The 24,811-nt window shown below is 58.0% G+C and overlaps 3 protein-coding genes across 20 annotated transcripts; 2 read left to right on the top strand and 1 right to left on the bottom strand.

Annotated features, from left to right (window-relative positions):
* Positions 1 to 947: 947 nt before the first annotated feature.
* NR2E3 (nuclear receptor subfamily 2 group E member 3) lies at positions 948 to 6,636 on the bottom strand. Of its 2 annotated transcripts, XM_063412845.1 has the most exons (8): positions 5,279 to 6,636; positions 4,017 to 4,167; positions 3,003 to 3,106; positions 2,668 to 2,916; positions 2,398 to 2,579; positions 1,950 to 2,181; positions 1,770 to 1,875; positions 948 to 1,694 (listed from the first exon to the last, which is right to left on the bottom strand). In XM_063412845.1, exons 1-8 carry the CDS (start codon positions 5,334 to 5,336, stop codon positions 1,562 to 1,564), a joined length of 1,215 nt encoding a protein of 404 aa, XP_063268915.1. In that variant the 5' UTR covers positions 5,337 to 6,636; the 3' UTR covers positions 948 to 1,561. The 2 variants fall into 2 exon arrangements, with proteins under 2 accessions (XP_063268915.1, XP_063268914.1); XM_063412844.1 differs by having other exon boundaries at positions 948 to 1,875; positions 5,279 to 6,635.
* Positions 6,637 to 8,811: 2,175 nt separating this feature from the next.
* On the top strand, positions 8,812 to 10,652 carry LOC134558610 (uncharacterized). Of its 12 annotated transcripts, none has more exons than XM_063412637.1 (7): positions 8,812 to 8,950; positions 9,102 to 9,119; positions 9,401 to 9,517; positions 9,609 to 9,626; positions 9,860 to 10,097; positions 10,185 to 10,417; positions 10,511 to 10,652. In XM_063412637.1, exons 2-7 carry the CDS (start codon positions 9,102 to 9,104, stop codon positions 10,529 to 10,531), a joined length of 645 nt encoding a protein of 214 aa, XP_063268707.1. In that variant the 5' UTR covers positions 8,812 to 8,950; the 3' UTR covers positions 10,532 to 10,652. The 12 variants fall into 12 exon arrangements, with proteins under 12 accessions (XP_063268707.1, XP_063268710.1, XP_063268713.1 ...); XM_063412640.1 differs by having other exon boundaries at positions 9,401 to 9,475; XM_063412643.1 differs by having other exon boundaries at positions 8,813 to 8,950; positions 9,401 to 9,475; positions 9,896 to 10,097.
* A 2,031-nt stretch (positions 10,653 to 12,683) lies between these two features.
* AP3B2 (adaptor related protein complex 3 subunit beta 2) lies at positions 12,684 to 24,405 on the top strand. Of its 6 annotated transcripts, none has more exons than XM_063412599.1 (27): positions 12,685 to 12,842; positions 15,678 to 15,753; positions 15,865 to 15,939; positions 16,050 to 16,145; positions 16,231 to 16,391; positions 16,501 to 16,567; positions 16,914 to 17,096; positions 17,212 to 17,388; positions 17,623 to 17,720; positions 17,994 to 18,048; positions 18,200 to 18,271; positions 18,437 to 18,499; positions 18,721 to 18,853; positions 18,936 to 19,045; positions 19,119 to 19,295; positions 19,382 to 19,568; positions 19,667 to 19,785; positions 19,999 to 20,110; positions 20,429 to 20,627; positions 20,704 to 20,872; positions 20,958 to 21,012; positions 21,703 to 21,809; positions 21,937 to 22,168; positions 22,264 to 22,348; positions 22,784 to 22,881; positions 23,552 to 23,690; positions 23,921 to 24,405. In XM_063412599.1, exons 1-27 carry the CDS (start codon positions 12,730 to 12,732, stop codon positions 24,069 to 24,071), a joined length of 3,309 nt encoding a protein of 1,102 aa, XP_063268669.1. In that variant the 5' UTR covers positions 12,685 to 12,729; the 3' UTR covers positions 24,072 to 24,405. The 6 variants fall into 6 exon arrangements, with proteins under 6 accessions (XP_063268671.1, XP_063268673.1, XP_063268669.1 ...); XM_063412600.1 differs by having other exon boundaries at positions 20,704 to 20,869; XM_063412601.1 differs by lacking the exons at positions 23,552 to 23,690; positions 23,921 to 24,405 and having other exon boundaries at positions 12,684 to 12,842; positions 22,244 to 22,348.
* The last annotated feature ends 406 nt before the right edge of the window (positions 24,406 to 24,811 follow it).

Raw genomic sequence — 24,811 nt, forward strand, 5'->3', positions numbered from 1 at the left:
CTGGGATGGGGAGCCAGGCCTCCAGATCACTTCAGATTGTTTCATGCTGGTTATTCATATTCTCATTATTTATGTTCAGAGAATTTCTATTTCTCTTACTTGTTGTTCACATTATTTTTATTTATGTATATACAGATTATTTATAAAGTTATTTTAATCAGATAATTTATATTTCATTTATATTTAGATAATTTATTTTCAGTTTTTCTGTATTCAGATTATTTCTCTTCAGATTAGTTTTAGGTAGACTGTTTATATTCAGACTATTTATTTTCAAATTTTTTCTATTCAGATTATTTCATTTTATTTCTGTACACATAATTTAATTCAGAAGACTTCCAATGAGATTATGTTGTTCTTATTTATGTACAGTTTGTTTACTCTCAGTTTATTTCTATTTATATTATTTCAGATTATTTAGTTTTATTTTCTTTCTATTCAGATTATTGAGATTTCAAAGCAGAAATTTATATTCCAATAATTCATATGCCTTTTATTTCTATTAAGATTATTTAATTTCATTTTATTTTTCTTTGTACTATTTAATTCACATTTTATCCAGTCAGATTATTCATATTCATCTACTTACAATAACATAGTTTATTTTCAGTTAATTTCTATTCAGAGTATTTCAGTTTATTTAATATCATATTTCTATTTAAATTATTTCATTCAGATTCTTTTCAATAGATTATTTCCAAGCAGATTTTTTATATTTATGTTTTTAATATTCAGATAATTTCAGGTTATTTATTTTCATTTTATTTTTATTCCTATTTATCTTACTTATATCGATCATTTAATTCCACTTATTTATACTAATTTTACTTATATTTAGTTTATTTCCATTTAGATAATTTATTTTCAAGGTACTTCTATTCAGATTATTGATTTTTTTTTTTTTACTTCTATTCAGGTTTTTAACATTCAGCTGGTCCCGCCCAGTCCCCAGGGGGACCCAAGTCATTGGCACAGGGACTCTGACTGCAAAACTCTCTTTATTCCGAGTAAAAAATGGGGAACACAAGTGGGAGACCCCGGAACGCAGGGACAAGGGTCTGTCACCGCCTGTCACCCCGGGCTGGGGTCACCCCGGGCTGGGGTCACCCCTGTCCAGTGCCAGCCCCGGCCTGGGATCAACCTGAGCGTGTCCCAGTGTGGTGGCACTCCCAGGTGGCACCGCCTTCAGCGAGTGTCACCCCCGGGCTGGTGGCACTCCAAGGCTGGCACCACCTTGGCCTTTGTCACCCCTGGCTGATGTCGTGCCCCAGGCAGGTGACATCCCTGAGCAGTGTCCCCGCAGTCTGGTGACCCCGGGGTGGCAGCAGGTCCTCGTGGTGCCGAGGTGGCTTTGCCTGGGCTCCTCCAGCACGTGGGGCACCGTCACTGAGGAGCTGCCAGAGCTTTGGGCGCTCCCTTGGGGACACCCCCCTGCTGGTCCCAGCTGCCGGCAGCATTCCACAGTCCTGGACACTGCCATGGGCACCTTCACACCCCGGGGCGAGGGTGACAGGGTGCCAGCACAGGGTGACAAACCAGCCAGGTGACAGCGGGAAGGGGTTCAGTTCTTGAACATGTCACACAGCAGCTTCTCCATGGGGGTGTTGCCGATGGTGCGGCGGAAGAAGAGCAGCTCCACACGCTCCGAGGAGATGAAGCGCAGCGCCGGGAGGAGCAGCAGCAGCTTCCCAAACCTGCGGGATGGAGCGGCGGCCATGGGTGCGTGTCCCACCCCGGTGTCACCCGTGAGGGCGTGGGGACAGCGGTACCTGACGGGTTGCCCAGGGTAGTGGGAACGGTTGTGCTGGCCCAGCATCACCTGTGACTGGTCCTGCAGGTTCTCCACCTGCTCAGGGTCCTTCAGGCCACGGGTCTCTGCAGGGACAAGGGGTGACAGGCTGGGGAGGGGCTCGAGGGTGGCCAGGGGTGGGTGCTGGGGGTGGCCTCACCTGGTTTGAAGAGCACCACGGCCTTCATGCAGGCAAATTCCGTGGGGTCGACGGCCAATGCCTTGAAGCGGCTGAGGGTCTCCTGCAGCGCCCGCACGTCCAGGGTGGCCGGCAGCAGCTTCCCAGGGGTCGGCTCAGGGACAGCCAGGAGCGGGCAGCTCTCCAGGGGCATGGACCACTGGATGGCACAGAGCAGGAACAGCTCACTCCATGCTTCCTCCAGCAGGATCACCTGGGGAGAGCAGGGGGAAACCCCAAAACCCCTGTCACTCCCAAAGTCTCCAGGACCTGTAGCCAGCACAGCTGGTTGGGCTGCTGAGCATCTGCAGGGGAACCCTAGGAATGTTGTGGAGATGCTCCAGCTACCTCAACTGGCTGCTACTATTTTGGGGGTTCCTGTTGCCCCATAGGCAGATCCCCAGTTCCTCATGGACACTGCCAGCCCCACCTGGTCGCGGAAGGGCAGGTTGGAGAAGACGGGCAAGTTCTTGGCCCATTTCACAGCCATGAAGAGGAGACGTGCTGAGGTCTCGTAGATGTTCTCGGGGCTGGCTGCCGGGTACGGCGCCACCTGGTATTCGCTGGCTGCCCGCTCCGGCTCACCGCCCGTCACATCCACCGTCTCATCAGCTGCAGGGGTGGAAGGGGACACTGGCTGTCACCACCCCATGGGGACATCTGCCACCCATCCAGCCCCTCTCCACTGGCAGCCACCCACCGTCCTCGGGCTCCAGCTTGGCGCAGGTCTCGGCCGTCATCAGGCTGGCCATGAAGCGATGGTTGGTGGGTGGTGTGGGCACTCGGGGGCCTGGCGTGACAGTGGCACCGGGACCACGAGGAGCCGGACAGGGTGATGGAGGGACCTCACATGTGGTGGCCACATGCTCAGGGGGCAGCTCAGCGTCCAGCTGGATGCTGTCCAGCTGGACCTGGGCTGTGCTGCGGGGCTGCCGCTCATTCTGCACAGCTGTGCAGACAAGGCAGCATCAGCATCAGCTCCATCCCCGCTGTCACCCCCTGCTATTTGTCACTGTGTGTTCCCCCAAGTCTTACCGTCCTTGTTCATGCCAGCCTGCAGGCACTTCTTGAGCCGGCAGGCCTGGCACTGGTTGCGGTGAGCCTTGTCCACTGGGCACAGCCCCGTCCCCGCCTGGCACCTATGGGGAGAGGTGGCACCTGGTGGCAGCCCCTGAGGTGGTGTCCCCTGTTCCCCATAGGTACCATTTATTCCCCCATGGGTTCCCTCCACCCAACAAGTGCCCCACCACTGTCCCCAGTGGGTGCCCTGTCCCCACTCCAAGGATGCCCTGTCCCAGTGAATGCTCTGCCTGGATGGGTGTTTTGGCCCCATCGGGGGGCTCTGCACACCCTCTCCACAGGTGCCTCTCCCCCTGCATGCCCGTCCCCTGCCTGGTTTTAAGTACCCCTAGGTCTCTGCCCCACCCATTGCCCATGCCCTGGGGTCCCTGGCCTGCTGAGTGTCCATCCTGAGGTACCCTACCCCACTGGGTGCCTGTCCCCAAGCTCCCTGTCCTGCTGGGTGTCCATCTGCAAGGTCCCTGTCCCACTGGGTGTCCATCCCTTCCCTGCTGGCTGCCCCATCCCATGGAGCCCCCGCCCCTGCTCCCCGCTAGGTGCCTGTTCCCCTCACTCCTGCCCCACTGTGTCCACCCTCTGGATCCCTGACTCCCTGGGTGGCCATTCCTGGGGTCCCTGCCCTGCGGGGTGTCCTTTCCTTTGCAGTGTCTGTCCACGGGACCCTGGTTCTTGCCCCCCTGGGTGCCCATCTGCAGGGTCCCTGCCCCTCTGGCTGCCATCCCCCGTTCCCTGCCCCGTGGGGACTCCCTCGCCTTTCCCACCTGCAGATGTCCCCACCTGTAGATGTCCCCACCTGCAGATGTCCCCACCTGCAGATGTCCCCACCTGCAGATGTCCCCACCTGTAGATGTCCCCACCTGCAGATGTCCCCACCTGTAGATGTCCCCACCTGCAGATGTCCCCACCTGCGGATGTCCCCACCTGCAGATGTCCCCACCTGCAGATGTCCCCACCTGCAGATGTCCCCACCTGTAGATGAGCTTCCTGCGGACGCTGCGCTTGAAGAAGCCGCTGCAGCCGTTGCAGGCGTAGATGCCGTAGTGCTTCCCGCTGCTGGTGTCCCCGCACACCTTGCACAGCAGCACCGGGCTCAGCTCCTTCCCGGGAGCCGGGGTCAGCCCTGTGGAAATGGAACCGTTGTATCTGGGTTGACTCTGGGCATCCCAATGTCCCTCGTACCGCCCCACGAGCCCCTGCTGCCTGCCAGCATCCTGGAGAGGGGGTGGCTCCTGTCCCTGCTGCTGCAGCCCAGGGACATGAATGGGGACACCTCAGGGGCTCCACGCGGGGTTCACCACCTTCCCACACCCCAGCACACAGAGTGATGCAGGAGGAGCTCTCACAGGAATTTTGAAAAATAAAAAAGGGATGAAATGGTGTTCTTGGAGATAGGGACACCAGGCATCCTGGGAAGGGGACTGAGCATCCCGGGGAAGCGCTGGAGTCAGGGATGGGAGGTGTCCTGGAGAAAGGACAGCTCTGGGGACATGGGGCACCCCAGACAGGAGTCACAGGAGGGAACTGTGGGGATCCCGGTGAAGGGCCTGGGACCAAGGGCATCCAGGAGAGGGTTTTGACTGGAGACCCCAGGAATCCTGGAGAAAGGTCACAGCTGGGGACCTCAGGGATCCTGGAGAAGGAACACAAATGAAGATCATGGATACCATGGAGAGGGTCGGGCCATGCAGGCATCCTGGCCTAGGGAAGGACCATGATGGGGACTCAGCATCTTGGAGGAGGATGACAGCTGAAGACCCCAGGCACCCTAGCAGACCATGATGGGAACCCTGGATACCCAGGATAAGGACCGTGGGGAGGAGTCCAGCCATTCTGGAGAAGGATGGCAATGGAAAACGCAAAAATCCCAAACCATTATGATGGGGACATCGGGTGTCTTGGAGATGAATCATAACAGGCACCCCCAAGATATCTCAGAGAAGGACCACGATGGGGCCCAAAGCCAACCAGAAGAAGGCCGTGATGATCCCAGGCATCTCAGAGAAAAACTGGAATGGAGGACCCCAAGTCCCCAAGTATCCCAGTGACTGACCACTATGGGGATTCCAAGTATCCCACAGGAGAACCATGAAGAGGACCCCCAGGCATCTTGGGGAATGACCACAGTGGGGGCTCAGCCCCATCCAGAAAAAACCCATGGCGCAGGGGTGACATCCCAGAGAAAAACCCATGTCCCTCCGTGTCACACCCGGTCCAGCGGAACCACCTCTTACCCGTGGGACTCTCATCCAGCCCGGCGCTCACCACCGACCCGGCCGGGGACGCAGCCATCCCGCACCCGGCGCTCCCGAGCTGTCCCTGTCCCTCTGGATGCCCGCGGAGGGTCTGCCCAGGCGCTGGGCGCTCCGGTCTGCGGCCAGCGGGGCTCCTGCCTTGCTCTCTTCAAGGCGGCTTAGCGGCGGGCGCTGTGTAAGCAGCCGCCTCTTTGTCACCCTCTTAATCTTTAGTGTCTGCGCGGGGCGGGGGGGATCAATCAGCCACGCGATGAAGAATTAAAAAGGTGCTGAGCCCCAGCCCTGTAACCCTAAACCCCGCGACACCCAACACACCCCCCCGCGCGGTGGCCGCCGCGGGCCACCGTGGAGGTGTCACCCTGCCAGTGCCCCCAGCACTGCGAGGCCGAGATTGCGGCAGAGGTGGGACATGGGGCTTGGGCTGGGGACCCCCCATGTGTGTCGTCCTCCCCTTGGGACCCACCAGGTCCTGTAAGCGCATAAGCCCTTCACTAAGGCGGTTAGAGGGGAATAACGAAAAGTGGTAATTAAGGGGGGTAATTTCCCTGCCCCCAAGTAATTAATTACCGGCCCTGATGGCGAGGGGAGGGGGGATGCTCGGTAGGGACCCCGCTGTGCCTCAGCATCCCCTCCCGGGGATCGGGGCCTCCACGGATGTTGAGGCTGCTGACACCGCAGAGGGCGGGGGCCAGGTGGCCCCCGGGGTTACGCAACCACCGCTAAACCCTCGCGGTAACAGGGCAGCACAATTTGGGATTTGTGGGCTTTAGCCGCTAAACCCCCCCCCGCCCCGCCCAGGGGGGTGGCGGGTGGCCACCGTCACGGCCCGGCTTGTCCCCAGCCATGGGCCAGGCTGAGGACAGGGGTTCCCGGCCTGCTGTGCCCCTTCCAGAGGGGCTTAGGGGTGTTGATGCCCTGAAGGTGTCCCAGGAGACAGGCACTGGCAACAGGTCCCTGCTGAGGGCTGGCAGCAGTGATTCCAGTGGAGCCAGGGGCTGGGGGTCACCCCTGTGGCATCCCTGACTGATGTGTGGCTCCATCCCCGCTGCCTGCGGCATTCCTGCATCCCCCTGCCTGCAGCATGGCTCCATCCTCCTGCCACAACCTACTTCCATCCCTTTTGCCTCAAGAGTTTCTCCATTTTAATTGTCTGCACTGTTACTCTACCAGCCTTGCCTGCACCATGGCTCCATGTTCCATGTGCGGCATCATTCCATCACCCTTCCTCACTCAGCATGGCTCCACCATCCTTCCTGCCTGCACTGTGACCCCATCCCTGCCTTCACTGTGGCTCCATGCCCCTTGCCTGCAGCCCCCTCCCACCCTGGGACCCCCCATTTCCCCAGGGCGCCCTGTCCCACCCACAGCCCCCTGTCCTGACCCAGATCTCTGACCGCCACCATCTGCGGCAGCGGCCGCCTCCTCCCGCGGCAGAATTATGACGCTGGGCTAATGCGGCGGGAGCAAGCTGTCACCTCCCTGCCCGGCCCTTGGGTGCCTCCACACCTCTCACCCATGGGTGAAACACCCCCCAGTGTCAACCTGGGGGTGCCAGGAACCCCAGCATCCCGGCGTGCCAGCCCTCCCATGGGGACACAGGCAGCCAGTGACAGGGACAGTGGGGAGCGGCCAGCGTGGCGATACCGCTGAGTCGGCTAATTTGCCCGTCCCCTCCTTGCCGTTGGGTAAAAGCCAGCTCTGGAGCAGGGATTTGGGAGGGGGATTAGCTGGGCCAACCATCTGCTGCTAGCCAATCATCAGCACCCCCAGGAAAGCCAATAATTACAAAAATATGGTTTCCCACCCCGTTTCTCCATTACACCCGGCTGGGTGCTGTCCCTGTGGTGGGCTCCCCATGGAGCAGCACCCTGTCCTCCTCCCGGGGATGAGAGCTCCACGAGCACCCAACTGGGCACCCCTGGGAGCCCAACCCAGCCTGTTTTGGGTGCGACACGAGCGGGCCTGACGGCACGGCCAAGGGGTGTGGGTGGTGGGTGGGGGTGAAGGAGCAAATGTTAAAGCCCGAGGCAGGGTCGTGACTCGGCTCGGTGACAGATGCTGGGGCAGATGCCACAGGATTACCCAGCCTAAAACCTCAGGATCTGCCCCCCTTCCCCCCAGCAGGCAGAGAGTGTGTAATTACTAATTTACTAATTACCCAAAGATGCCGGTGATGGGCTTGAGACCTGTGGTCAGGAGCAGCCCCAGGGTTCCAGCCACCCTAATCCCACTGGCTGTGGGGAGCTGGTGGATGCACCCGGGCCAGGGACAGCTTGGCTGGGGACATTGAGTGACCCAGGGAAGCACCAGTGTCCTGGCAGTCCTGCTCCTGTTGGTGATGGCATGGAGTGATGGGGAATGGGACAGGACAGTGAGGACAAGGAGGAGAGAATGGGAACAAAGAGAACATGGTGGGAATCAGGAAGAGATTTTGGGGACCAAGGGGAGATAGTGGGGACCAGGAGATGATGGAAACCAAGAGGAGTCAATGGGTGAGGGAGGGGAGATGATGGGGACCAAGAGGTCACAACAAGGATCAGGAGGGGGTGATGGGAACAAGGAGGAGGTGATGAGGACTGGGAGGCAATAACGAGGATCAGGGGACAATGAGAACCTGTATGTTCTGATGGTGACCCAGAGACAATGACAAATGTGAGCAGGAGGTGACAGCAGTGACCGGGAAGGGATGATGGAGACCACGACATGGCAATAGGGACCATGTGAGGATGATGGGGGCCAGAAGGTGTGCTGGAGATCATGAGGGGGCAGTGGGATGCAATAGGGGTGGATGAAGATCATGAGGGGATAGCAAGGACTGAGATGGGATGATGGGGACTGGGAGGGGAGGATGGGAATGAGAAGGGTGTGATGGGTACATGTGGACAAGACAACAGATCAGGAGAGGATGGTGGAGATCAGAAGGAGACAAGACCAACAAGAAGTTCCAGGAGTTCCCCCTGGCTGTGGGACTGGAGGTGGCTGGGAAGGGTTAATGTGGCCGCTGCGCTGAGCTGGGTCCAGGCCAGGCTCGGGTTTCACCTGTAATTAGCTCTTGTTTATTGGAGGCCCCTTGATAAATGATTCTTTGGAGGCTGCCCGATGACAGAGGATGACAGTCACCCACCTGAGCCCTGCTAAAGCCTTTGCTGACCCCCGGCACCAGGATTAAAGTTTAATGTGACTCTGGAGCTGACCTCGGGCATGCACCATTCTGGGGTGACAGGGCTGGGGACAGGCTGGTGGCCATCCCTGGGATACGGGGTGGGCACAGGCTGATGTGCCCAGGGGCCAGAGGGTTTTGGCACCGAGAGGTGATTTGTCATAAGCCTGGTGGTCACTGGTTACCAAGGCATTTTGGCCACGGGGCTGTTTCATTACTCCTTTGGCTGTTTCATGACTCCCAAGAGGTTTATGGATGAAATGTAACACCAGGCTGGGTTTGTCCCCCTGGGACTGGCCCTACAGGATGGGCACAGTGCCACGGTGCAGCCGGTCCGGGCACATTCCCAGGCACTGGTGGAGCTGTGTGCCCCTGCCAAGAGCCACCGCGGTGCTCTGGGGCGGGCTGAGGTCCTGCCCTGCAGCCACCTTTGGAGCAGCAGCAGCTTGGGAAACACAGTGGAGTGAGGGGAGCTTGGAGGTGACCCTAAGGTGAGGCAGCAGCAGGGCACAGAACGAGCACTGAGGCTGCAGCTTGGGTTTCAGCAGGGTGACATGTCACTCCAGCTGTGGGGACAGAGAAGTCCCCAAGGTTTGAGGTACCTGTCCCCAGCTCTTGGGATACCGTGTTTTCTCCTTGCAGATGAATCTCCTCACCCAGGTAAAGGGGGAGCCAGCAGGAAGGACACCTGCATCCAGGTGATCCCACCCCTCTGCCACAGTGCCCAGTGCCCCTGGATCCCACAGCTGGGACCTGCCTGGTGCTGGGTCTGGCCGGGGTGGGGAGGGGGTCTGGGGTCTAGGAGGCTGGGCTGGGCTGGGCTGGGCTGGGCTGGCCTGGCCTGGCCTGGCCTGGCCTGCGCTGGCAGAGGTGGGTGGTGGCAGGGGATGGGTGTCAGAAGGGGACAGGTCCCTGTCTTTCCCTGCCCCCTCTCCCCACAGGTGATCTCCCTCCTTCAGATGCTGCAAGCCCCGGACTGGCTGTTCCTCCAGCCCTGGCACTGGCTGGGCTCCTGGGTGCGGCAGGTTTGGGGGTGCTGGCATGAGAATCCCAGCCGGGTGCGTGGGCAGGGGGTGGCAGCAGCCCAGGCCAGGGCTGAGCTATGACACGGGTGCCACTGGGGCTGATACAAGGTGTTTGTCCCTCCAGGTGAGCAGCTCCAGGCAGGTAAGTGCTGGCATTGCCCCTGTGCCCTGCACTGCCCGTCTCACCCCTGGCACAACGGGCCGAATCCTGCACACCCTGCCTTTTCCCCGGCACCCATGGGTGCTTCAGCACCTAGAGGAGGCAGCCCCTTCCCAGAGGGTTTCCATCCATGGAGACCCGAGACCCAAGCTGTGCTTAAGCCACCAATGACGTGGGATGAGCCAGCAGGTCAGTGATGCTGCCGGTGTCCCCAGGGCACCGGTGGCCCTGAAACACAGCTGGGTCCCCAGGCAGTGACCGGGGCGGTGACCACGGCAGGGTTCTTCCTCTGCGAGGGGCTGCTGGGACAACACTTCAACGTGGTCCCCAACGGGGTGGCTGAGCCCCAGCCTGGGGACCTCTTCCTCTTCCCGCTGGCCTCCGGGGCCCCTGGCTGGTGGGGCGCCCACGCTGGCATCTACTGCGGTGACGGGGAGATCATCCACCTGGAAAGTGAGCCCTGGGAGGTGTCATGGCTTGGGGACATTCCCACAGAAGGGACACGAGGCACAGATAGAGTCAGTCCACTTTGTCCTGCAGGCAGCTCAGGGACGTCACCATCGGGCATCGTGGCTAAGCACGGCAAGAGCCACCTCCTGCGGACGCGGGGCCCGGCCAAGGTGCTGCGCAGGAAGGGAGGGCTGGACGTGGCTGCCCTGCAGCGCCGCATCCGCGCGGCCATGGAGCAGCCCGTGGAGTACAACACCATCACCTGCAACTGCATCCACTTCGCCCTCGCCCTCCTGGGGCTGGGCCACCTCGCTGCTGCCATGGTGGGTGCCACCACCAGATCAGGTGCCACCACCCTGGGATGCCTTTGGCATCTGCTCCAGCCAAGTGTCACCAAACATCTGGTTTTATCCCAGGTGTCCCCAGCGCTGCAGTGATGGAGGTGACGGTGCTCCTGGGGAGTGCATGGGGCTGGAGCATCCTACCCTGGGACCAGAACTGCACCAGTGACTTGTCAATCCTCCTGTGTGGCAATAAACAGTTACTTGGAAACCCTGAGCCAGCCTTGTTTGATCTGCTGTTTTCTCACTTTTCCCAGAAGCCGCTGTCAAGTGATGTCCCACCTTGACACACCTTGAAGGGAGAGGCTGCTCCTTGCTGCCCATGGCTTCCTGAGACAAACATCTGCTTCTTTCACTGCTGGCATTCAATTTTGAGCATAAAAATGAATATTATGTGGACTGCTGAGTTGAAAATGGGCCAAAAGGCTGCATCAGGTCTGGCTGGAGACTGGTAGTGTAACCCAGAGGTCAACTCTGTGACCAGACCTGGTCAACCTCTTCACTACTGGTCCAGTTGCTGGGGTAGAGGTATCTGCAGTGAGGGGAGTGAGTCACCAACCGTGGTGATCCTGGCACCCCAGGAGTGCCGGGCCCTGTGCTGGGCTCTCCAGCATGAGGGAGACAAGGGACAAACTGGAGAGACACCAGAGGGCCACCAAGGGTCTGGAGCATTTGCCATAGGAAGGGAAGCTGAAAGAGCTGGGGCAGCTCAGCAGGGAGAAGGGAATGTCCAGTAGGATTTTATCAATGTTTAGGGGGGGAAAGAAGGCGGGGTCTGCCTGGTCTCTGTGTCTCCTGAGGGTTGGGGTCTCCAGGAGAGCAGCAGGTCCACAGGAAGGTCTGAGGTCCAAGCAGGGCTGGGGTCCCAGGGAGGGCTGGAGTGAGTGTGTCTGCACTGAAGATTAATTGCTGTCCGTTAATTAGATGTTTTATTCAATTCTGCTAATTGAACCCTGGTCATTTTCCCTCACTGCCTCACTCCTGTGGGATGGGGTGAGTGCTGCCCCATCCACACCAGCCCCAGGGGTGGTCAGTGGTCTGGAGAAATTATTGCAGAAATATCGGCCAATAGTACAAAGTACCTGGGAAAAATCAAAGAAATGCAAACAAAACCTCAACTATAATAATATCAATGATGATCTCTTATAATAGATATATTTTACAGTAATATATTATATAAAATATAAATATGAAACATCTTAATATGCAGTCATATATATAATATTTGTATTTAATATCTGTAGTATAGTTAATATATGATAATATATCTAGTACATAATAATTCCTATCATGTTATTGATGATCATATTAAATATAAACTATCTATAACAACATCTACAAGAATAATATAAATTAATACCATACCTAATATATATAATAATTCAGATATCATACATCACATATACCATCATGTGGAATACAGCTCACAAAATGTTGAATTTTATCATACAATAGATAATACATAATACACAACATGTAATATGTACTACATTAAATACTATATACTATATAGTATATAATAGAATTAATATAATAGAATTAATATAACAGAGTACAGCATATTGCATATATAACATATTCCAAGTATTATATCATATATAAACTGTAGAATGTAGAATGGTTTATGGATTGTCTATAATATGGTATGATTGAATATGGCAAATATATAGTATTGCATAATTGATGACATCTGTAATATATTATAATATATAATGATAATAATACATTATAATGTAATGTAATAAATAACATGCAATATATGGTATACAGTATGTAGCAGGTAATAGAATATATAAATTATATGTAATATATAAGTGTATATATGTATACTGCACACAGTAATACATATAAAATGTATACAATAATAAAAAAAATTAGTAGTAGGAGGATATAATATACATATTATAACATCGAAACATATAACATTATTTACAATAATGTAACCTATTTAAAATATGTCTAATTATACACGATAATGTCTATTGCCGTCGCTATAGATTGCCGTGATTCTGGGCCGTACGTGCGGCTGTGGGCTCGGTGACAGTCACTGTACCACAGCAATGTCCCCAGCATCGCTGCTCCTGAAATCCCCCGTGTCCGCTCCCTGTGCAGGTGCGGGGCTGCGGGGCCCTCCCGGGGCTCCCCCTGCGCTCCCGCTCCCGGTGCCGGCGGGGTCGCTCCAGCGGCGCTGCCCCCGGGCGGGGGCCGGGGCCGGGGCCGGGCCGTCCCCGCCCGCGCTGACATCAGTTCCCGCGTCCCCCCCGCATCCCGCATCCCGCATCCCTCCCGCCGCCATGGCCGCCAGCCCGGCCTACGGCGAGGAGAAGGGCGGCTCCTCCAGCCTGGGCGAGCCCGAGTACGGCCACGACCCCGCCAGCGGCGGCATCTTCTCCTCCGACTACAAGAGGTGGGGACAATGCGGGCACGGGGGACAAGGACGAGCCTGCCCGTGTGGCCGCCGCTGCAGGCCTCGGCCGCCGTCCTCGGTACCCGAGCGGCCCCCGATGTGGGGACGGGGACGGGGACGAGGATGTGGATGAGGATGAGGGCGGTGATGTGCATAGGGATAAGGATGAGGATGGGGACAGGGATGGGGCAGGGAATGCGATCACGTCGCCGCCACCGTCATTGCAGGTTGCAAAGGCCGGAGGGGGTTTTGCGGGAACACCGCGGGATTTTGGACATGGTGCGGTTGGGGGAGATGTGTGGGGATCCCCCTTGAACCTTCCACCCGCGGGCTGGGGCATCCCGGGCACGGTGTTTGCACCACGGGATCTGCCGGCTCCTGTGGCTCTCCTGAGCTGACACCCCCCGCCCCACCGCATCGAGGTGCCCAGCGGAGGGGAGCAGGGAGGTGGGGGGGTGGCTGTTGAGGAATGTCACCCCTGCGTGGGACAGGCTCCTGGAAGGGGCAGGGCTGAAGAGGAATGGGGCAGTGTGCTCCTGGAGCTGCAGGAATGTCCCTTGGCCCTCCTTACCGTGTCAGTGTCCCCCATTCTGGCAGTGTGTCCCCCTCCCTGCTGCCCCAGCAGGAAATCACTGAATCACTATTTGACAATGTCACGCTCCCTACCCCTGTCTGTGTCCCCCAGTCCAGCAGTGTCCCCCCATCCCTGCCCCTGTGGTAGTATCCCCCCATATGACAGTGTCCCTCCAGTCCTGATTCCCTGGTAGTGTCCCCCACTTTGAATGTGTACCCATCCTGACCTCTTGGCAGTGTCCCCAGTTTGGGAGTGTCCCCTCTCCCTGTACTCTTCCCTAATGCTGCAGTGTCCCCCATTCTGGATGTGTCCCTGACCTGCTGGCAGTGTCCCCATCTCAATGGGTTTCCCCTTCCCTGAACCCCTGGCAATGTCCCCTTCTCTCTGACACCCTGGCAATGTCCCCCAGTATGACAGTGTCCATCCAGTCCTGAGCCCCTGGCACTGTCCCCTACTCTGGATGTGGCCTCCATCCACGGCCTGCTAGCAGTATCCCCATGTCATAGTGTTTCCCCCTTCCCTGACCCCTTGGCAGTGTCCCTTGCCCCTGTCTGGCAGTGTAACACTCCCTACCCCTGGCTGTGTCCCCCAGTATGACAATTTCCCCCAACCCAGATCCACTGGCGGTGTCCTCCAGTCTGGCAGTGCCCTCTGTCCATGACCCACTGGCACTGTCCCCATCTCAGAGCGTCCCTCCCATGAGCCGCTGGCAGCGTCTCCCAGTTGGTCCAAGTCTCCCCCTCTCTGACCCCTCCGTGGCAATGTCTCCAGCCTGGCAGTGCTCCCCCGCTCCCATGTCTGCCAGTGTCCCCTGATCCCCACTGGCAGTGTCCCCCACTCTGGCAGCATCCTCCAGCCCTGACACCCTGGCTGTGTCCCCCAGTCCAGGTTACCTGAGTGATCTGCCATCAGTGCCTCGCACTCTGGCAGTGTCACCACCCTCACGGCAGTGTCTCCTTCCCCCTGACCTCCTGGCAGTGTCCCCCACACCCTCAGTGTCCCCCACACCCACTAGTGTCACTATAATCTGTGTGCTGCCCTTCTCCAGGGCCACACCAGGTCTGTCACCACTCCTGTGAGGCATCCATGGCACATGGGACAAGACAAATGCACCAAGTGTGACCCCATCACCCAGGTCAGACACCCATAGGTGCCCCATCATGCCACCCTACCACCCTGGTAGAGTGTCCCACCATGATGTGCATTCCCTGCCCAGGACTGAGCCACTCAGCACTGGGGAAAGAGCTCCCTGCAGTGTCCCCAGGTCCCAGCTGCAGGTCAGATGTCACTTAGGACGTGACATCCCAAGCTGGCCTCATCCACTGGGAACAGCGTCCTGATCTAGGCTGCAATCCAACCCCAACCACGGCATCAGGTTTCAGCCCACTGTGCTGGGCAGAGGCGCGGGGCCACAGCCCTGGCACCATCCCCAGGGCCAGCCAGAGCTATGATGTCCTTGCCGCCGGTGCAGAAGCTGCTGCGGCAGCTACCAGTGGGGCCGGCCGGCTGGCCGAAAACACCAGAGGGTGGTGATGTGGCCGAGGAGGTGACAAGCCCGGTGCTGGCCACCGAGGCTGGACAGCCCACCTGCTACAGCGCCCTGCGAGCCGATGAGCTGCGGCCACTCGCCGGCACCAAGCCCGCAGTGGACACTGGCACGGGGCCACCGCCGCGGTAAGACTCCCCCAGGGAGCGCCCCCAGGACCCTCTGGTGATGGCTCTGGACGAGCATCATCCCATGGGTGTCACCCTGTTGCTGCAGGCAGACACAGCCTTGCAGGTGCCCCTAGTTTAGGGGGGACCAATGTCCCTTAGAAAAGAGGACGGTGGTGACAACTTTACAAAAGGCTGGTTGCATTTTCCCTGTCCAGGGAGGGGACCAGGGAAGGGCTTTGCATCAGGGTGTGCTGGCACATCCATGCCACTATGTCCATGAGGGGACAAGGGACACCCAGCCACGCCAGAATGGAGCTGGTGATGAGCACCTGTGGTTTAGGGACAATGTAGGGTGACAACGACAGCCAGGATGGGATGGGGTTCTTGTCTCAGTGCCTGGGATGAGGATGGCACTGGGTGCTAGCACCATGCCAGTCCCTCCGGTTCCTCTTTCACCTGGCTGTAACCCAATTCCTGTCCCCATAAATATTTCATGATGAAGCGTTGGATTGCTGGCCTGATGGCAGGCTGGGAACAGGCAAAAAAAGACTAAAAACAGGTAAAAATGTGAAAATGGGAATTTTTTTCCCCCTGGTGTGGTTCAGGCATGATGACCTCAAGGAGATGCTCGACAGCAACAAGGATTCACTCAAGCTGGAGGCCATGAAGAGGATTGTGGCGGTGGGTGTTGTTGTCACTGGTGGGCACCACTGCTGGTGCCAAGCTTTGTCATGTTGTACCGGCCCCTGCTGTGCCAGCTGCCCGGTGTCACACCACTTCTTTTCCCCCTAGATGATTGCCCGTGGTAAAAATGCCTCCGATCTCTTCCCAGCTGTGGTGAAAAATGTTGCCTGCAAGAACATTGAGGTGAGGAAGACCTTGAGTGGCCCTGGCGGCATCCCAGGGTCTGTCCTTTCCCTGTTTTTGGGGATTGGCCGGAGCTGGGGGGGCGCTGAGGTGGCACCTTCAACCTGCAGGTGAAGAAGCTGGTGTACGTCTACCTGGTGCGCTATGCAGAGGAGCAGCAGGATCTGGCCCTGCTCTCCATCTCCACCTTCCAGCGAGGACTCAAGGTGGGCTGGTCTGAGGATGCAGGGGAGGTCGGGAGGAGCACTGAGCCTCCCACAGCAGCACTGCACCCCGCACATGTCCCCACAGGACCCCAACCAGCTGATCCGTGCCAGCGCCCTGCGGGTCCTGTCCAGCATCCGCGTGCCCATAATCGTGCCCATCATGATGTTGGCCATCAAGGAGGCCGCCTCAGACATGTCCCCGTACGTGCGCAAGACAGCCGCCCATGCCATCCCCAAGCTGTACAGGTAATGGGGGGGTCAGCTGCCAAATTTGGGGTATATCTTTGAGGGTCTTGGCTGCTTGGTACAGGCAGAGTGTTTGGTCCACATCACCTGCCCTGCTCCTCCCTCACAGCCTTGACTCAGACCAGAAGGACCAGCTCATCGAAGTGATTGAGAAGCTGCTGGCAGACAAGACCACGGTGAGCAGGGTGCTGTGTCTCCCCCACCTCTAAATCAGGGAACATCACTGGCCTGGCTGTGACACACCTGGTGTTCTCATGGAGATGGAGATGTTCCCACGAAATTGGTGTTGTCTTGGGGATGAAGCCAACCCTGGAGAGCTGGCATCCTTGTGGGGGTGCTGCTGTCCCTAGTGGGCCAACATCCTCGTGGGGAATTCACCAACTCCACTGAGCTGGCATCCCTACAAGGAAGGGTTGCCCACCAAACCAGCACCCTCATGGAGATACCACCATCCCCACCAAACCGGCATCTTCTTAACGATGCCACCACTGCAGTAAGTCACCCCAGGCTTTCCCTGTGCAGCTGGTGGCTGGCAGCGTGGTGATGGCGTTTGAGGAGGTATGCCCAGAGCGCATAGACCTCATCCACAAGAACTACCGCAAGCTCTGCAACCTGCTCATCGATGTGGAGGAGTGGGGGCAGGTGGTCATCATCAACATGCTGACCCGCTACGCCCGCACCCAGTTCCTCAGCCCCAACCAGAACGTGAGTTCAGCAGCACAGGATGCCCTGGGAGCCTTGGGGTGTCCTGGGAGCTGCTAGGGAGGTGGGGGTGAAGGGAGAGTGTTCTTGGCGAGGCAAAGGTCCCACCTGCCAGCAGGAGTCCTTGCTGGAGGAGAACACGGAGAAGGCTTTCTATGGCTCTGAGGAGGAGGATGCTAAGGATGCCAAGGCAGAGGCAGCCTCGTTGGCCAAGCGCAAGCCCTACGTCATGGACCCTGACCACCGCCTGCTCCTGCGCAACACCAAGCCCCTGCTGCAGAGCCGCAACGCTGCGGTGAGACCTTCACTCCCACCCTGTTCATCCCCCAGGGCCACTGGTGGTGCCCATCAGCCTGGGCTTGTGATGTACCCACGGTCAAGGACTCACTGGGGTGCTTGAAGGACACCCAGGGTTGGGTGTCCTCAGGGTCAGGCTACCTCCAAGTGCCGAGAGTGGGACTGGGGGACACGGCCATTCCTCAGGGTGTCCCCCATTCCCACCAGGTGACACTTGGGTGTGTGTCCATAGGTGGTGATGGCCGTGGCACAGCTCTACTTCCACCTGGCACCCAAGGCAGAGGTTGGAGTCATTGCCAAGGCGCTGGTACGGCTCCTGCGGAGTCACAGGTCTGTGGCACCTGGGTTGTGGTGGTGTCCTACCCCTCCACCCCAGTTCTTGGAACCCATGGGGAGCTCCAAGACCCTGTGAGAGGCCCCAAAATGCCGATCCCTGGAGGGACATCAGGTTGGAGGCCTTTTTGGGCTGGCCCAGTCCAGACATGGGAAAACAGCATCTTGGTGGCACCAGCCTGGTGGTGGGTCTTGGCCTGTGTTCACAGGGACTTGCTGAGGGTGTCTGGCCCTGTCCCACTGATCACGGTGCCCTCTTTGTCCCCACAGTGAGGTGCAGTATGTTGTGCTGCAGAATGTGGCCACCATGTCCATCAAGCGGCGGGTGAGTCTCCGACTTGGTGTGGGAGGAGTTGGCCCTGTTGACTCTGGAGTGAGATGAGGATTAGCCAGCAAGGTCACCAGAGCCTGGAGGTGGGCCTTGGCAAGGTGGGGGGGGACAGAGATGACACTAATGTCTCTGGCTGTGCATGCAGGGGATGTTTGAGCCCTATCTGAAAAGTTTCTACATCCGCTCCACGGACCCCACACAGATCAAGATCCTCAAGGTGAGCTGGAAACACCTGGCAGAACCTGTCAGGGCTGGGGTTGGGGCTTCATGGAGCCCTTTCCTTGGGTCAGCTGTCCTCATGCCCTAGGGACAGGAGGACATCAAAGCTCCCATGTCCTGTCACCATGCCCCTCTGCTGCCCATCTCTTCCTCTTTCCCGCAGCTGGAGGTCCTCACCAACCTGGCCAATGAGACCAACATCTCCACCATCCTGCGAGAGTTCCAGGTAAGCCATGGCTGTACTGAGGCTGCCATCCTGGCATGGCTCTTGGTGACAAACCACCACCATGGAGGGGGCAGAGGAGAGCCCCTCCAGGAGAAGTGGGCTGAGGCCATACCAACCCCATCAGCGGTTCCAAAGGGCCCCAGTGTGTGACCAGTGCCAGGGGGGATGTCTGGCACTGGCACATGGGTGACATGTCATGTGTGCTCTCCATGCCTGTGCAGACCTACATCCGCAGCATGGACAAGGACTTTGTGGCAGCCACCATCCAAGCCATCGGGCGCTGTGCCACCAACATAGGGAAGGTGCGGGACACCTGCCTCAATGGCCTGGTCCAGCTCCTCTCCAACAGGGATGGTGAGTACACACAGCAGGGATGAAATGGGAGCTCCATCGCTCTCAGGGCAGGACCCAACTGAGGCTGGGTCTCTGCCTGTAGAACTGGTGGTGGCTGAATCCGTGGTGGTCATCAAAAAGCTGCTGCAGATGCAGCCGGCCCAGCACAGTGAGATCATCAAGCACATGGCCAAGCTCACTGACAACATCCAGGTTGGTTGGAGTGTTGGTGACCCACAGGAGCAGGGGATGGCAGCAGTGCCACATGTCCGAGGGCATTTTACAGGTGCCAATGGCGCGGGCCAGCATCTTGTGGCTCATCGGCGAGTACTGCGAGCACGTGCCCAAGATCGCGCCTGACGTGCTGCGCAAGATGGCCAAGTCCTTCACCAACGAGGAGGACATCGTCAAGCTGCAGGTCATTAATCTGGCGGCTAAGCTATACCTGACCAACTCCAAGCAGGTACTGGGGATGTGTGATCCTATGGTGTGCCTCAGTTTCCCTGTCAGGGAGGGAGAGGCCAGCCCTGAGCATGTTCTCTGCTACAGAGCAAGCTGCTGACCCAGTACGTCCTCAACTTGGCCAAGTACGACCAGAATTACGACATCCGCGACCGGGCTCGCTTCATCCGCCAGCTCATCGTGCCCACCGAGAAGAGCGGGGCTCTCAATAAGTACGCCAAGAAACTCTTCCTGGCCCAAAAACCTGCTCCCATCTTGGAGTCTTCCTTCAAAGGTACCCATCCCTGGCCACAGGACACTGAGACATGGGTCAAGCTGTCACCACAATGCTGCATGGCTATCCCTGACTTGCTGCCTCCTCTTACCTTGTAGATCGGGACCATTTCCAACTGGGCTCCCTGTCCCATCTGCTCAACGCCAAGGCTGTGGGCTACCAGGAGCTGCCCGACTGGCCAGATGAGGCCCCTGACCCTTCTGTGAGGAATGTGGAGGTGTGTGGAGCACCCTGGGTGCATGGGGGAGGAGGGGTGAAGGTAGGGACACTGACTCAAGGTCTTGGAAGAGCCCCAGAAGGTGTCCAGGTACTGCTCACCTTCTCCTGTTCTATCTCTAGTACTCACACATCTAGTTGGGGATGGGGGGACAAGGGTGGCTGTTTGGCTCTCCCAGTCATGGGTGATGGCCCTGCTCCATTAACCCTGCAGGTTCCTGAGTGGACCAAGTGCACCAGCAGGGAGAAGAGGAAGGAGAAGGTGGAGAAGCCTTTCTACTCTGACTCAGAGGGCGAGTCAGGGCCCACAGAGTCGGCAGACAGTGGTGAGGACCTGATGGCATGAGACACTGGGCAGTGGTCACTGTGGCCATCAGGCAGGTGCCATAACGGTGGGGCATTGGCATGGGGATGTGACAATGGGGACACCCCATCATGGGAGGAACATGGCAGGAGATGTGGAGGGACGCAGTGGGGATGCAGTGGAATGCAGTGGGACTATGCAGGGATGCAGTGGGGGGATGCAGTGGAGAGGCAGCAGCAGGTGTGGAGATGCAGTGGGAGGATGGAGGATGTAGTGGGAAGAAGTGGGAGACGGGGTAATGTGGGGGACACAGCAGCAGGACTGAGCAGTGCCCCCACAGAGCCCGAGTCCGGCAGCGAAGAGAACAGCAGCAGCAGCAGCAGCTCTGGCAGCTCCAGCTCTGGCACTGAGGAGGAGGAAGACGAGGAGGAAGACAGCGGGGAGCAGTCAGAGGACAAGGAGGAGGAGGAGGAGGAGAAGAGGCCAAAGAGGAAGGACAAGGAAGGTTCCCATAAGGCTGTCTTGGGGAGTGCAGGCAGGTATGCCCTGGGAAGGTGGGGTTGTGCTCCCAGAAAAAAGCCTGTCCCCACCCCCTGAGCTGGGCTCTTCCCGCAGCCCCAGCGAGGAAGAGGAGGAGGAGGAAGGGGCAAAGAAGGCCAAGAAGAAGGCCCCGCCGGGGAGGAAGGGCCATGCTGAAACCTCATCAGAGGAGGCCAGCACCTCTGAGAGCAGCTCCTCTGGCTCCGACTCGGGCTCTGAGGCAGAAGCCAAGCAGAAGAAGGTGGTGAGGGCTGGGATGGGCTGGGATGGGGAGCTGCACAGGGATACCTGGACTCCTTACTGAACTCCCCATCTCTGCCCCCCTGCAGCCCCCCAGAAGCAAGGCCAGCACCAAGGAGATCTCCCTGCTTGACCTGGATGACTGTGAGTAGCTGCCTGGAATATGTGAAGGGCCATGATGGTGGTGCTGGGGAAACCGAGGCATGAGCACTCACCCCAGTGTGATCAGGACTCCATGGGTCCTTTGGGAGCTGCAGAGTTGGGACAAGGACTGGTGTGGTGAGGGGTCCTTGTCCCCAGAGGATGGCTGTGGGAGAGACAACTGTCTTTTGGATTGTCCCCACATGCCTGTGCACAGGGACAGCCTACAGGGTTGTGTCTACACCAGTGGAGCTGTGCCACTGAGCTGTCCTTGTGTGACTCTCCCCATGGGGCTGTGCTGCCAGGGCTGTCCCCATATGGCTGTCCCCACATGGCTGTCCCCATGGGACTATACCCATGAGGCTGTCCCCTTGGAGTTGTCCACATGGCACTATGCCACCATGTCTGTCCCCACGTAGCTGTCCCCATATGGTTGTCCCCATGGAGTTGTGCCACTGGGCCTGTCCTCATGTGGTTGTCCCAGTGGGACTATGCCACCATGTCTGTCCTCATGTAGCTGTCCCATTGTGGTTGTTCCCATGGAGCTATGACACCAGGGCTCTCCCCATGCCATTGTCCCCATTGAGCTGAGACACTAGAACTGTCCTGTGTGGGTGTCCCCGTGGGACTATCCTTACAGCCACGGGGCTGTGAGCTCTGTTAACTCTTTCCTCCCTGCTCCCCACCCTGCAGTCACTCCCCCTCCTCCCCAGCCCATCCCCTCCAGCAGCATCATCTCTACCAGCCTGGTGACCGACCTGGAGGGCCTCACTCTCACCGACACCTCCCTGACACCCACCGTAAGTGTCCCCATGCCCTCCCGGGGGAGGTCCCAGGCCCCCTGTCACCTGTGGGGGCTCCTGGGCCCTCTGCCACCCACAGGGGTTGCAGCGAGCCCTCAGCAGCCCCCGCTGTCCCCTGGTGCAGATGCTGAGCCCGGCGTTCAGTGCAGTGAAGACCTACGAGCTGCTGCACCGCATGGCAGGCGAGGGGCTTGCGGTTGAGTACTGCTTCAGCCGCCGGCCCTTCCCGGGTGACCCGCACATGGTGGCCGTCCAGATCCAGATCTCCAACAACACTGACACCGAGGTGAAGAACCTGCGAGTCAGCGAACCCAAGCCCCTATCCGGCATGCGGATACAGGAGTTCCCTGAGATCGGTATGGCATGGCACGGCATGGCCGTGACGCTGTGGGAGAACGGGGAGAGGGGTTGGGTGGGAATGTGGGATGTAGTGGCAGTCCTGTGGTTCCAGAGTGCCTGGCGCCAGGGGACACAGCCAGCGTGGTGATGGGCATCGACTTCTGTGACTCCACCCAGGCAGCAAACTTCCAGCTGTGGTGAGCATCTGGCACTGGGCGGGGCAGGATGGGCATCCCCAGGGATCAGGACATCAGGTGCTCCAGAGATAGGGAAAGTGGGATAGGTATCAACATCCCTCCACGGAGCAAGGGACAGGGGACAGCAGAAACAGGGCATGGGGAATCCCAGGAGATCAAGGACAGCAGAACAGGCACCAGAGTCCTTCCAGGGAAGAGGAGACACTCAGATGGGCATGGGGTTGTCAGGGGACAGCAGGAAATGCACAGGCCTCCCTGCAGGGGACAAGGAGGCAGCAGCAGCTCCAGGTCCAGCCTGACAGTTTCCCCCCATTCCTGAGCCCTTTTGAGCACAGTTTCCCTCGGTCACCCCTACCCAGGGCAGGGGTGGGAAGCAGGACATGGAAAGGGGACATATTCTGAGCACGTGCCCCTCTCACTCGCCTGTCTCCCCAGCACCCACACACGCCAGTTCTACGTCTCCATCCAGCCACCTGTGGGGGAGCTCATGGCCCCTGTCTTCATGAGCGAGAACGAGTTCAAGAAGGAGCAGGGTGAGTGAGGCCAGGGATGGGGAGAGGGTGCTGCACAGGCATTCACCACTGACACTCACCCCCAATTTTGTCCCCTCTGCCGCCCTCGCTGTCACCCTAGAGCACCTGGCATGGCTGGGTGAGGGTAAGTGGCCGCTCGGCTGGCCCCTAGACTAGCTCTGCTCCCCTCACCCCCTCCTGCACCCCCAACCTGTGAGCTGGGGTGACCACTCTGGTGCCAGGGTGGCCTTGTTGAGTCCCCACAAAGCGTGAAGGGCTCATGCCACCCCTGGTGCTCCCAGAATTGTGTCCGGTGAGTGACACCCTGTGTCTCTGTGCTTCTGGATCAGCACATCCCCACCCTGACCCCATGGATGGGGGCTGTGTTGAGTGGGCAGTGCTTGGTGTCCTGCAGCACCCAGCTTCATTGCTGCCACTGTCCAGAGGAGCCTATCCCCATGGATGTGGCTGCTGCCACAGGCAGGGACATGGGGATGAGCCCAAGAATGGCTATGAAGGATTTTCCCAAATCCACTGAACCCTGAACCAAGAGCAAGCAGAGCAGCCAGCTCAGGATGTCATGGAGAACCTGAACGCAGGGAGCTTGAGGGGCTTGCTTTGGGCATGTCAAAGCAGGGCCCAGCAGGGTGTGGGGCCAGAGACAGGCAGGTGTCTCTGTTACCTGCTCTAGGGAAGCTGATGGGCATGAGCGAGATCACAGAGAAGCTGACGCTGCCGGAGAAATGCCGAAGTGACCACACTATTGTCCAGCAAGTGACGTCAGCTGCCAATGTGGGCCGCGTGCCCTGCGGTGCCAGCAATGAGTACAGGTAGCTGGACCCCCACACCTGGATCAGGCAGGCGCTGTCACCTTTCTGTTCCCACCCAAATCACAGCGGGGACACTCAAGGCTTCCTTTAGAACAAGGAGCCTGCATGAACCCAAATGTGACAGTGGCCATGGGTGGCAGACACCTGCCTGTCCCCTCTGGGGCATCCCATGGGACCGGAGGGTGCCAGGGGACAGCTTGCCTTGAAGCCCTGCGTTCACCACCCAACAGGTTCGCGGCAAAGACGGTGACAAGCGGGAGCCTGGTGCTCATCACGCTGGAGCGGCGCGAGGGCTCCACAGCCCAGCTGACCATCAACAGCGAGAAGATGGTCATCGGCACCATGCTGGTCAAGGACATCATCCAGGCCCTGGCACAGTGACAGCCAGGCACTGCCGCACCCATGGCCCTGCCCTCCCACCCCTTCTGCCCCATGCTGCTCCCCAAAACAGTCCCTTGCCCCCGTTTCTGCCAGGTTATTTCCTGCCCTGATCCTAAAAGGGGCAGCAGGCAGCGACACTCGGGCTGGCTTTGCTGCTGGGTGGAAGGAGCAGGATGGGGCAGATGGGATACAGGGAAGTGTCCTACTCGGAAGGGCAGAAGTGGTTCCAGCCCCTGTGGAGCACAGTGTGCCCCCAGTCCCTCACCATCATCTCCCAATGTAACCCTTATTTATTATGTCCAGGATCTCCCAATAAAGCTCTTCTCCAACCTGCTCCCTTTCCCTCCTCTGCTCTGTGGGCACATCAACCCCAGATTCCCCCCATGCCAGGCTCTGCCAGCCTCCTCAGGGCAGCTACAGGGGACATCAGGGGACCAGCCGTCCCTTAGGTGACTGGATACATGCAGTCTCCCAGGGGTGGGTGGCTGCTGGTTCCTGGAGAAAACCTGGCACATAGTGTCGGGGTGAACCCCCAGGACAGGAGGTGCTCAGCTGGAACAGGGATATGAGGAGTCTTGGGAGGGTTCCAGCTATTTATTCAAAGCAGAATTGCTCATGCTTCAACCGCAGAAATACCTGCTACGTCAGGGCTGGGTCTGTTCTGCAGTGTCACTGGAGGGATTCCTGGGGCCAGCTCGGGGATGTTTTTCATCACCAAACTGGGATTACAAAAAAAAAAA

This window comes from Prinia subflava, chromosome 15 (assembly GCF_021018805.1).
Source record: "Prinia subflava isolate CZ2003 ecotype Zambia chromosome 15, Cam_Psub_1.2, whole genome shotgun sequence".
Taxonomy (NCBI): domain Eukaryota; kingdom Metazoa; phylum Chordata; class Aves; order Passeriformes; family Cisticolidae; genus Prinia; species Prinia subflava.